Below are 13731 nucleotides of genomic sequence, written 5' to 3'. Positions count from 1 at the left end.
TGTATTCCTCCATAGCCCGGCGCTCAGGAGCGGACAGGGAGTAGACGCGTCCCTTGGGAGGGAAGGTGCCGGGCAACAGGTCGATGGCGCAATCGTAGGACCGGTGTGGAGGAAGAGAAGCGGCCCTGGCTTTACTAAAAACCTCCTTGAGTTCGTGATAAACTGCTGGGACATTGGAGATGTCGGGACTGTACCTGGGCGGGGCTCTGCCGAGTGGGCTGGTGGCCGCCTTCAGGCACACTCGATGGCAGCGTTCGCTCCACTGCCGTACAACCCCCACCTCCCAGTCCAGCACCGGGTTGTGCTGCCGCAACCAAGGGTGCCCCAGGATGAGCTGCTGTCCTGGGAGGGAAAGAAGAAAAAACTGGATGGTCTCGTGGTGATTGCCGGAGAGCATTACCTTAACCGGTTCCGTCACGAAAGCCACCTCGCCAATCAGACGGCCATCAATGGCACGCGCGGGAATGGACGGGCTCAGCGGGAGGAAGCCGACACCCCACTGACGCGCTAGGCTAATGTCCATGATGTTCCCCTCTGCGCCGGAATCCACCAAGGCCGCCACGTTCTGGTCGCCCGCCGCAAGCTGGACACGTGCCTGTAGCGTGAGCGTGCTGGGACTGGGAGAGCCGGTGCTGGTCGAGCTCACGCGGATCCCCCGACGCCGCGTGAGCTCCGGCCTTTTAACGGGCACCCCGCCACCCGATGGCCCCCCCTCCCCACAGTAAAAACACAAGCCCAGCGAGAGGCGTCGACGGTGCTCCTCCGAGGGAACCCGAGCCCCTCCCAGATCCATGGGCTCGGCGGGTGGTGTGGTTGACGGGTCCCCAGCAGACGGAGGAATGTGGCCACGCGGATTCCGCGGGGACCTCCTCTCCCGATCGCGCCGCCGCGTCCGGATCCGCCGGTCTACTCGGGCCGCCAAGTCCATCGCGCCCTTCAGGGTTCGCGGGCGATCGTAAGACACCAGTTCGTCTTTCATATACTCGGCGAGGCCGTTTAGGAATGTGCTAACGAGCGCTAGCGCGTTCCATCCGCTGCTGCCGGCCAACGTCTGGAACTTAAGGGCGTACTCCGCGACCGATCGGCTACCTTGACGCAGCGTCGCCAGTTCCTCGGCGGCGTCTTCGGCGGCGGATCCCAGGTCGAACAGGCAGAGCAATTCCTCTGCGAAGGCGTCGAAGGAATCGCATGCCGGGGCCATCCTTTCATACTCTGCCAAACCCCATAGCCACGCTTCGCCCGTGAGGTGGGTTAGAACGAACCCGACCTTGGCTGATTCTGACGCAAACGTGACGGGCTGGAGGCTGAACATTATGCGACAGTTGGTCACAAACGCCCTCACGTGCTTGGGATCGCCGTTGAACTTTTCGATGTTGTCGAGGCGGGGCTCCGGGACGTCCACGAGCCTCCTGGCCTCGGCAGACGGGCAGTGCTGGGGTGCCGTGACAGCCGGAGACGCAGCCACCGACAGTCTCTGGAGGGCTTGGGCCATCTCCTGCTGCTGCAGCTGTTGTTGCTGACCAACCTCGATCAGGTTCCGGATGTCGGCGGACAGGCTGCTGATGGCGGTCTCGGCTCGCTCCAGTCGGCTCAATGCCGTCTCGTCGTTCGCTGACGGCATAGCGTTGGCCAGTCTGTACTGTTAAGGATCGGACAGTACAGCCAAGTGCGTGACGACGGACTTTATTGGAAGGGGATGATGGGAACAGCCGGCGCTGGAGCGGCGATCGGGCTGGAGAGGACAAACGGTTCTGCGGGGGTTTCGAATAGTCAAGCGAGTCAAGTTTCTCCGGGACTGATGAGCGAAGCAGCATCGAGGGACAGACTGGCACTCGGTTCTGCGCTTGCGGTGCTGATATAGCGCTGTCCATGAACCCGTGGCAGGTGACGGTGATTCCACTGACAGGGGGGGCGTGGTCCCGTCGCAGGTGGCACCAGCACGTGACAGGAAGTCACAATAAATACAGTATACATGAAGCCACACCTTCCCTCGATGCATGTAAACGCACCCACATGAACACACACATACCCCTGCATCCACGTGCACATACAAAAAGACCTTACACACACAAACACACACTCTGATTTTTTTTTAAAAATCCTCCTCCGTGTAAGCTCACAACAAAAGCACTCAATGAAGGATTGACCACAATGTGCACCTGTGCCTTACGTTGACGAAGCCATCATCCACGAAATTTGCTCAAACACAGCACAATTCTGGTTGTAAAATGCTGTGGTACTTCTCTAAAAAAATAATTGAAGCCATTTATTCTTCAATTCCTTTAATGGGGGCAGCTGAAGCAAAGTTTTTTCTTTAATCTTTTTTTAATCTTTTTACAAAAGGCATTTGAATAACGAGGGTCAAATCTGTTAAAAGGATTCCAAAATCTAAGTTTTTCAAGCCTTTCATTTTTTTGTTGCAGGCATTTAAATCATGTCACGGATTCATTTTGACCTATGTTATGCATAAACCATTTGGAAAAATTGAGATTTTGATGGCAGAGGACCATTAAGAAACAATTGAGTTGACAGGTAGAAAATAACTAACACAATGGACAGTCACCTAATCCTAAAATGCTAGGAATTCTTTTCAGTCTGATTCGCGCCTATCTTCAAACTGAGAGTCGATACTTCATCTTTTGCCTTTGCTCAGCCTGGAGGAGGTGGCAAATTTACCTAACCCTCGTTTTAGACATGCATCAGTCCCTTAATCCCTGGCAGCAATAAAGGAAGGTAAACAATGTGGGTGGCTGGGTGACTGATGATGTGTCAATAGGGCCACAGACAAACAGGTTGCAGTGTAGGCTGTGAGTGAGTTTGCGGAGTTCTCGAGAAAATAATGAGACTGATAATCCAATGAAACACAGCAGAACGATTGTCATTCGTAAAATGTAATTTTTACTTTTCAGCTTCTGTCAAAAAAAGAAAAAATCTCAGCCTATAAAAATAGCTGCTCTTCAAATCAAACATCTAAAAAGATAATTCTCCTGGACCAATTTTTTCCAAATCCGTAACATGCTTTGCTCAAAAGGTAATTTTAGGTCATTTTTGAGAATTCTGTTCTTCATTTTCTTTTCTCCTTCTATGTGAGAACCTAGATTGAAAAAACCGTTAGGTAATTTCTGAGAATTCTGTACTTCATTTCCTTTTCTCCTTCTATGCGAGAACCTAGATTGAAGTTGATAAATTCAATAATGCTTCTCAAATTTAACTGGTCATTTTTTAAAAACTTTTTGACAGTCATTCTGTGTAAAATAATAACGCCACTTGCATTTTCATGTAAGGTATCCAACACACACTTCACTTCTCTCATACAGTTTTGTGTGACCTCACACAGTATTGTGGCAAATGGCACACAATGTAGCTACATCTGTAGCAAAAATTAGATTTGAACTCACCGCTTGAGCAGTCCAGACCTCCCCAGCCGGGCTCACATTGGCAGGTGTCAGGAGAGACACACCGACCGTGGGCACACTCCTCAGTACACAATGCTGACATGAAAATAGAAGAAACATTTTAATTACATCCATCCATCCATCCATCCATCCATCCATCCATCCATCCATCCATCCATCCATCCATCTTCTTCCGCTTATCCGGGGTCGGGTCGCGGGGGCAGCAGCTTTAGGAGGGACTCCCAGACTTCCCTCTCCCCAGCCACTTCATCTAGCTCATCCCGGGGGATGCCAAGGCGTTCCCAGGCCAGCTGAGAGACATAGTCTCTCCAGCGCGTCCTGGGTCGTCCCCGGGGTCTCCTACCGGTGGGACATGCCCGGAACACCTCCCCAGGGAGGCGTCCAGGAGGCATCCTGATAAGATGCCCGAGCCACCTCATCTGGCTCCTCTCTACGTGGAGGAGTAGCGACTCTACTCCGAGTCTCTCCCGGATGACCGAGCTTCTCACCCTATCTCTAAGGGAGAGCCCGGACATCCTGCGGAGAAAACTCATTTCGGCCGCTTGTATCCGGGATCTCGTTCTTTTGGTCACGACCCATGGCTCGTGACCATAAGTGAGGGTAGGAGCGTGAATCGACCAGTAAATTGAGAGCTTTGCCTTTTGGCTCAGCTCTCTCTTCACCACAACGGACCGGTACAGTGTCCGCATTACTGCCGACGCTGCACCGATCCGCCTGTCAATCTCGCGCTCCATCCTCCCCTCACTCGTGAACAAGACTCCAAGATACTTGAACTCCTCCACTTGGGGCAGGATCTCATCCCCGATCCGGAGAGGGCATTCCACCCTTTTCCGACCGAGGACCATGGACTCGGATTTGGAGGTGCTGACCCTCATCCCGACCGCTTCACATTCGGCTGCGAACCGTTCCAGCGAGAGCTGGAGATCACGGCCTGAAGAAGCCAACAGCACCACGTCATCTGCAAAAACCAGAGACGCGATGCTGAGGTCCCCAAACCGGACCCCCTCAACGCCTCGGCTGCGCCTAGAAATTCTGTCCATAAAAATTATGAACAGAATCGGTGACAAAGGGCAGCCTTGGCGGAGTCCAACCCTCACTGGGAACGAATCCGACTTACTGCCGGAAATGCGGACCAGACTCTGGCATCGGTGATACAGGGACCGAACCGCCCTTATCAGTTGGCTCGGCACCCCGTACTCTCGAAGCACCCTCCACAGAACCTCCCGAGGGACACGGTCGAACGCCTTCTCCAAGTCCACAAAACACATGTGGACTGGTTGGGCGAACTCCCATGCACCCTTGAGGATCCTGCCGAGGGTGTAGAGCTGGCCCACTGTTCCACGGCCAGGACAAAAGCCACACTGCTCCTCCTGAATCCGAGGTTCGACCTCCCGATGGACCCTCCTCTCCAGCACCCCTGAATAGACCTTACCGGGGAGGCTGAGGAGTGTGATTCCCCTGTAATTGGAACACACCCTCCGGTCCCCCTTCTCAAAGAGGGGAACCACCACCCCAGTCTGCCAATCCAGAGGTACTGTCCCCGATGTCCACGCAATGTTGTAGAGGCGTGTCAGCCATGACAGCCCCACAACATCCAGAGCCTTTAAGAACTCCGGGCGGATCTCATCCACCCCCGGGGCCTTGCCACCGAGGAGTTTTTTAACTACCTCAGTGACTTCGACTCCAGAGATTGGAGAATCCGCCTCAGAGTCTCCAGCACCTGCTTCCTCAATGGAAGGCGTGTAGGCATTGAGGAGGTCTTCGAAGTATTCTCCCCACCGACTCACGACGTCCCGAGTCGAGGTCAGCAGCACGCCACCCCCACTGTAAACAGTGTTGACGTTGCACTGCTTCCTCCTCCTGAGACGCCGGATGGTGGACCAGAATTTCCTCGAAGCCGTCCGGAAGTCATTCTCCATGGCCTCACTAAACTCCTCCCATGCCCGGGTTTTTGCCTCAGCAACCACCGAAGCCGCGTTCCGCTTGGCCATCCGGTACCTGTCAGCTGCCTCCGGAGTCCTGCAGGCCAAAACGGCCCGATAGGACTCCTTCTTCAGCTTGACGGCATCCCTTACCGCCGGTGTCCACCAGCGGGTTCGGGGATTGCCGCCACGACAGGCACCAACGACCTTACGGCCACAGCCTCGGTCGGCCGACTCAACAATGGAGGCGCGGAACATGGTCCACTCGGACTCAATGTCCCCCGCCTCCCCCTGGACGTGGGGAAAGCTCTGCCGGAGGTGGGAGTTGAAGCTCTTCCTGACAGAAGATTCTGCCAGACGTTCCCAGCAGACCCTCACAGAGTGTTTGGGTCTGCCAGGTCGGATGATCGACTTCAAAGTCGATCATCGAACTGCGGCCTAGGGTGTCCTGGTGCCAAGTGCACACATGGACACCCTTATGTTTGAACAATGTTCATTATTGAAAATCCGTGTCGATCACAGAAGTCCAATAATTGAACACCGCTCGGGTTCATATCGGGGGGGTGTTCCTCCCAATCACGCCCTTCCAGGTCTCACTGTCATTGCCTACGTCAGCATTGAAGTCACCCAGTAGAACGATGGAGTCCCCAGAAGGAGCGCTCTCCAGCACTTCCTCCAGGGACCCCAAGAAGGGTGGGTACTCTGAGCTGCCGTTTGGTGCATAGACAAAAACAACAGTCAGGACCCGTCCCCCCCACCCGAAGGCGGAGGGAGGCTACCCTCTCGTTCACCGGGGTGAACCCCAATGTGCAGGCGCCCAGCCGGGGGGCAATAAGTATACCCACACCTGCTCAACGCCTCTCACCGTGGGCAACTCCAGAGTGGAAGATAGTCCAGCCCCTCTCGAGAGGGCTTGTACCGGAACCCAAAGGAGGCTAGTCCGACTATATCTACTCGGAATTTTTCTGCCTCGCACACCAGTTCGGGCTCCTTTCCAGCCAGAGAGGTAACATTCCATGTCCCAAGAGCCAGCTTCTGCAGCCGGGGATCAGACCGCCAAGGTCCCTGCCTTTGGCCACCGCCCAGCTCACACTGCACCCGACCCCTTTGGCCCCTCCCACAGGTGGTGAGCCCATGGGAAGGGGGACCCACGTTTCCTTTTCGGGCTGTGCCCGGCCGGGCCCCATGGGCGAAGGCCCGGCCACCAGACGCTCGCCTTCGAGCCCCGCCTTCAGGCCTGGCTCCAGAGGGGGGCCCCGGTGACCCGCGTCCGGGCGAGGGAAAACGAAGTCCAGTTATTTTTCTCATCATAAGGGGCTTCTGTGAGCCGTGCTTTGTCTGGCCCCTCACCTAGGACCCGTTTGCCATGGGTGACCCTACCAGGGGCATGAAGCCCCCGACAACATGGCTTCTAGGATCATAGGGGCACGCAAACCCCTCCACCACGATAAGGTGATGACTCACGGAGGGGCATTTTAATTACAATCAATTATAATACTCTGAGGTAATTAAGGCCAAGATTACCTACTTTAACTACACCAGTGACAGACGTCATTAGATGGCGATTGCTGCATCAAAATTAAACGATTGTTTTATCTGCATTTCAAAAATGTGTTTGTACTTTTGGTGATCAAATCAGTTACTTTTTTACGGATATATCCTGTATGCACTCGAAATCACTTGGGTTATTTCATCAAGCGTATATGAGGATATTAAGATCATAATCAGAATGTATCAGTCAGAATACATTCCTAAGCAGAACAAACAAAAACCACCACATCACTGTAGAAAATAAGTGGAAACCACACAACGTTACACAAAGGTGAAAATATATGTCGTCTTTTTTTAGTAAGAGGTTGTGCAGTTGAGCAGAGCAGATATTAACCAAATGCTTCAATTTGATTTAAAAGCATGAACACGTCAACACGGACTTCACTGAAAATTATATTATCAATGAACATGGATTTAGTGAATTAGAGACATTAAGAAGAGACAGGACTGTGGTGCCAATAAGACATTTAAAATATTTGAATAAGTTAAGGCTAAGGGAATAATCTCCTCTTTAGTCAAAATTTCACAGTATTTAAAAAAAATATATTATTACAACTTAACCTTTTCCACATTTTATGTTGTATCTCAAAAATGCATCATTGTATCTCAAAATGCATCACAAAATTCACTGTAAGGACGATATAGCACATTTTTTTTTTGGGGGGGGGATTTTTGCTGTTGTAGCTACTTATATCGAATTTTAAAAAAGCATTCACAGGCATGGTAGCCGATTGGTTAGCATGTCTGCCTCAGTTCAAAGGTCGTGGATTCCTATCTGGGCCACAGCAAACCTGTGTGCATGTTCTCCCCATGTTCCATTCCAAAAACATACATATTAGCTTAATTGATGACTCTAAATGAGTGGTCGGCAACAGCAGCCAAAATTGGCATATCGCTGATTAGGTATATCTGAAATATCTAAACAAAAAAATGATACAAACTAATACTTAAGAATGTCACAATATTCATAGTACTTAAAGGACCCCTATTTAATTATGGTCTTTTTCGGTACAAAAAAAGATGTTTTGCTTAAAGGGTACCTTTGGTCAACCTGTATAATGCAGACACTGATTTAGTATAAAGTAAATGTACAATATCAAAAAAGAAATAACACAACACCTCTTAGGGACAAGAGATATATAGCCTGAAACATTGCCGTTTGACCGGCACTTTTGCTGCCTGGGGAAGAAGCTCAGTGGCCTAGTAGTAGAGTGTCCGCCCTGAGACTGGAAGGTTGTGGGTTCAAACCCCGGCCGGGTCATACCAAAGACTATAAAAATGGGACCCATTGCCTCCCTGCTTGGCACTCAGCATTAAGGGTTGGAATTGGGGGGTTAGATCACCAAATGATTCCCGAGCGCGGCACCGCTGCTGCTCACTGCTCCCCTCTCCCCCAGGGGATGGATCAAAATCACATGGGGATGGGTTAAATGCAGAGGACAAATTTCACCACACCCAGATGTGTGTGTGACGATGATCATTGGGACTTTAACTTTAACTTTAAATATGGCACCCCGGATATGACGTCACCAAGTTGATTCCGTTTTGGGGCGCCCCAATCAGGCCTATATATACTGGCTTGTCAATGCTGAAACTCGACTTGTAAAAAAGCATTATGTCGTCAAGTGAGGAAGAGATTGGGTCTAGAGCAGGTATGGGCAAACTACGGCCCGTGGGCCACATCTGGCCAACGGGACCGTTTAATCCGGCCCGCCAACCCTAAATAAATTGTATTATTAAACATTTTTTTTGGGTCATTTTGCCTGCAATGACTGCGTTTCCCCATTAGATGGGGAACCACTCGCCTGCGCATTTACTACCGGAAGCCATGTCAGAAAGCTCGGTGCATATTCACAAGTGCGTGTACGTACTCAGTAGTACGGAAATGGTGCACTCGCGCTCTATTTGTATCAGTGCCGAATTTAGAGCGTGGGCTGAGACGACAGCATTCTTGTAATTTGCGCGCCGAGCTTTCGGATACAGTTTTACGCTAAAGCCACCCACAAACCTTCCCCTGGAATCCTTCCATTAAAATGAGTCGCCCAAGGAAAAGCAAGGTGGACACTGAGTGCCGAGTGTTTAAAAAGAGTGGCCAATTTGGCTCGACGTACGCGACGTGACGTTCAGCCACATGAACATCAACATCAACCCGTCACAGATCTAGGTAAACGGACCAACACCTCGGATCTCTCCTAAGAATTGCCACAACAAATTTTACTCCAGACTATGACACACTAGCAAAAAACTTTTTTAAAAAGCCTTTGATTGTTAAATTTTCAGAACTTTCTGACACTTCCATCTAGAGATTAGTTTCGAGACTTTGTTTGCCGCTGCTAAGATGTGAGTGAACAGTCTTAGTAGAAATTGGCTGACATAACGCTGATGTGGCAGTCTCACCTCTAAAAGCAGTAAGACTGTGAATAACTGCTGGGTGCATGTGAAAAGATGACTGTTTCATGTACCGTAATTTTCGGACTAAAAGTCGCTCCGGAATATAGGTCGCATTAGCCATAAAATGCACAATGACGTGAAAAAAAAACCCACATATATAAGTCGCTCCGGAGTACAAGTCGCATTTTGGGGGGAAATTTATTCGACAAAATCCAACACCAAGAATAGACATGAACGAGCAACAACAGGCTAAACCAGGTATGGGCAAACTACGGCCTGCGGGCCACATCCGGCCCACGGGACCGTTTAATCCGGCCCGCCAACCCTAAATAAATTGTATTATTAAACTTTTTTTTTTTTTCGGTCATTTTGCCTGCAATGACTGCGTTTCCCCAGTAAATGGGGAACCACTCGCCTGCGCATTTACTACCGGAAGCCGTGTCAGAAAGCTCGGTGCACACTCACAAGTGCGTGTACGTACTCAGTAGTACGGAAATGGCGCACTCGCGCTCTATTTGTCTCAGGGCCGAATTTAGAGCGTGGGCTGTGACGACAGCTTTCTTGTAATTTGCGCGCCGAGCTTTCGGATACAGTTTTACGCTAAAGCCACGCACGCACAAACCTTCCCCTGCCCTGGAATCCTTCCATTAAAATGAGTCGCCCAAGGAAAAGCAAGGTGGACACTGAGTGCCGAGTGTTTAAAAAGAGTGGCCAATTTGGCTCGACGTACGCGACGTGACGTTCAGCCACATGAACATCAACATCAACCCGTCACAGATATAGGTAAACGGACCAACACCTCGGATCTCTCCTAAGAATTGCCACAACAAATTTTACTCCAGACTCTGACACACTAGCAAAAAAAGGGAGACCAACAACACTGTTCCCACTGAAAATGAAGGGGAGGCTTTCAAGTTTGTTGTAAAAAAATGCATTTTGAATATGATCTGTACAAATAGCAGGGATTGAAACTAGCGACCATTCTCATTTTCAAACAATGCAGGATGCTCAAGGACATTGATGCACCACCTGTTTGTGACTAATCTTAACCTGTAAAGTTCTTAAGGCTTACTTTAAGGAAGTGTTTCCCGTTTCCTCACCTCTGTTACCAGGTGTTTGTGAGTTAAAACTCTGCTCTGATTTTCAGATACCCCTCACCGTGTTGCCGTTTTGATTACTTTATTTGGATGTATGCTTTCACCGATTCTTCAAGATGATATATTTGGTCAGAATGTTTGCCGTTTGATGTGATCTCATAAGATAAACATCTTTCATTAATCTGACCTGCAGGCACTGAAGTGATAGAGACTGTTATTCATAATAACAGTGTCATATTTTATGAGAATCACTGATAGCAGTTTTTAGGGATGTTTTTTGCTGTTAATACATGCATTTGTTTTCAAAAAACATTTTTTGAATATCCATGCTTTACTACCTACTAAAGGCCAAAACCTTTTATGCAATGACCTTTACAGGTCGTTTATATTACTTCACACAAACACTACATCCATCTGCTCCTGGTTTGGGCCCCCGGTCAAAATTTAGAACCCAATTCGGCCCGCAAGTCAAAAAGTTTGCCCACCCCTGGTCTAGAGGATATATGTACGAGCAAGATAAGGCAACATATTCTTCATTATCACTAAGTGATGAAGATACGTAATTACTCTAGTGACAGCTCGGAGGACGATATTTTGTACCAAATGCGTGATGGGAGATAAAAAATGTCGTCTGCTGCTTGGTGCAAATGTGGAAACTGTGTGCAGCAAAAGACAAACTTGAGGAGTATGTTGCCCACCATCCATCCCTGGAAATGGCCTACATTGACGGCATGATAAAAAAATATCTCCGCGGATCCGCACCAGATCAACTGTCAAACAAGTGAGTGTTGGAGCTAGCGAGGGGGGCAGGGGGGCACACTGTTTGTGCTATATGTCCTCTCTGCATCCATTGCAGCCTGGTCATCATAGAAGAGGGACCCTCCCATCTGTGGTCTCAAGGTTTCTCATTTCCCCTAGCTGGAGTTTTGAGTTTTTCCTTGCCCTCTTGGGAGTTTAAGATCAGGGGATGTTTGAGAATATCTGCCATTTTTCACATGTCCTGAGTGTTGTTGTTAGTCACCTAAATGTTGAACAGAGGCTGTGATTTACCGAAGTCAAATTCCTTGTTTGGCACGCTCAAACATGGCGAATAAAAACTCTTGAATCTTGAGTCTTGAATTTATTTCCTACATGAGTTGCTTTTTTTTTTAATAAACTTCAGGGATTTGATTAAGCCATATTCGTAGAATAGAAAAAAATTAATATTGCTAATGACTAAAGGTACCCTTTAAAATATAAATTTCAGCAGCAGTGCTTTTGAGATAAATAACATGAGATGGATATTTCTTCTCAACTGTAAAGATGTGCAACCCTCACTCACTCATCCCATGGCCTAGGGGGCCGTAGGGGTGCCATGGTGGATGCTTGGGCCGTCAGGGATCTCCAGCTCTCACGTTCTTCTGCTGTTCGTAACAGGTTTTGGAAGCTGCAGCCTGTCCATTCCTTAATGTTGTCCATCTAGGATTTTCTCGGTCTGCCTCTTCTTCGCTTCCCCTCTACTGTCCCCTGTAGGATGGTCTTTGACAGCGAAGTGTGTCTTGTGACATGGCCAAACCAGGCCAGTTTGCAACGTTTTGTAAAGGTTCTTGTTGCCCAGCATAGGTGGTGGGTGACTAGCTGTCTAACATAGTCATTTGTCCGGTGTTCTTTGTAAAATATGTGTAGCATCCTCCTGTAGAATTTGTTTTCGAAGGCCTGTATCCTACATTCAGTGTCTGCTGTGAATGTCCAGCGCTCACAACCATACAGTAGTGTGGATAGTATGCGAGAGTTGTAGAGTCTGACCTTCACCGGGAAACGGATGGTGTTGCTTCTCCATATTCTGGCCAGTCTCGTCATGGCTGATGTTGCTATGCCAATTCTTGTTTTTATTTCTTTTGTTGAGCTGCCATCCTCACTCACAAGGGACCTGAGGTATTTGAAGTCCTTCATTTTTTCCAGGGTTTTGCCATGGTTGGTGTTGCATGGTTGTAGCTATTGTTAGCTAATATCGGGCTTTTTTCTTCGCTTATCTCCATTCCGTATCGTCTCGCAACCTGTTCCAGTCTGGTGGTGAGTTCCTGGAGTTCACCTTCGCTTTTCTCTATCAGGTCGATGTCATCTGCGAAGCGGAGGTTGGAGATGGTCTTCCTCTGATGGAAATGGAGGTGTGGAAATCTTGCAGGAATTTTTCCATGATGTTCTCCAGGAAGATGTTAAATAAGATTGGGGTGGAGACAGCCTGGCGGACACCTACTGTTGTTTTAAAAGGTTCTCCTATGGTGTTATTAATGAGAACTGCGCTGCTTGAGTGGGTGTAGAGTGATTGTATGACCTGTATGAGGTTATTGTCAAGATTGTAGTTCCTGAGAACATGCCATAAGCCCTCATGCTAAACACGATCAAAGGCTTTTTTAAAGTCAATGAAGTTGTGATATAGATCGTGTTGGTGCTGAAGGTGTTCCTCAATGAGTAGTCTGATGTTAAAGATTTGTTCGGTGGTGCTCCTCCTTGGTCTGAATCCTGCTTGTTCCTCTGCAATGATTTCCTCCGCCTTGCTCCTCAACTTGTTCAAAATGATCCGGAGAAACACTTTGCTCGCATGACAGATGAGGCTGATGGTTCGATGGTTCTGGCATTGTCTTGAGTTCCCTTTCTTGAGAATGGAGGTAATTAAAGACTGAGTCCACTTTCTGGGCCACTGGTGTGTTTCCCAGATCCTTTGGCAGATGAGTGTCATCGCTTTTATTATCTCATGCCCTCCGTGTTTCCAAAGCTCTGCTGGGATGTTGTCGATGCCTGGTGATTTTCCGGTTTTCAGGCTCCTCACTGCCTCCTCCACTTCGGCTTGGAGTATAGGCACATCTTGACATTCCCTGCGGGACTTTGAGGCATTGGTGAGTATGTTGGGGTCTGGTTTTATTTCAAAGTTGTATAGATCCTGACAGTATTCTATCCATCTCTTGGTTACTGCTGCTTTTTCAGTGAGTAGAGAACCATCTTTATCTTCAATTATTGTGGCTGTGGGTTGTTGTGTCCTTGTCAGTTTCTTTAGTGTACTGAATGCTGCTTTACTATTACCCTGTCATATGCCTACATCTATGCTGTTACAGTGCTCTGTAATCCACCTCTCTTTGGCTTCCCTCATCCTCTTCCTGATGTTTTTGTTCACAATAATGTACTGTTCCGCTGCTTTTGGGTCATCCTAAGGTCGCAGAGATCTAAGATATCGTCCATAACCCACGATTTGTTTTTATTCCTGTCTTTCCCCAGTACTTCTTTTGCTGCTTCTGTGAATGCCTCCTCCATCTTGTTTGTCAGTGTGTCTATGTCTTGAAGCAGGTTAAGTGTTGCGAATTTACCCCCTATGTTTGC

At 48.9% G+C, this 13731-nt stretch overlaps 1 protein-coding gene across 1 annotated transcript in view; it reads right to left on the bottom strand.

Moving 5' to 3' along the window:
- Positions 1 to 13731, bottom strand: part of LOC125967215 (multiple epidermal growth factor-like domains protein 11) — a 148959-nt gene that overhangs the window by 82622 nt on the left and 52606 nt on the right. Inside the window, 1 exon segment of the mRNA XM_049718042.2 lies at positions 3399 to 3491. Within this exon segment, the coding sequence (XP_049573999.1) occupies positions 3399 to 3491 (93 nt within the window).

The sequence above is a fragment of the Syngnathus scovelli genome, chromosome 4, assembly GCF_024217435.2.
Source record: "Syngnathus scovelli strain Florida chromosome 4, RoL_Ssco_1.2, whole genome shotgun sequence".
In the NCBI taxonomy this organism is placed as follows: domain Eukaryota; kingdom Metazoa; phylum Chordata; class Actinopteri; order Syngnathiformes; family Syngnathidae; genus Syngnathus; species Syngnathus scovelli.
This window is presented reverse-complemented; position numbering and strand designations above follow the sequence as displayed.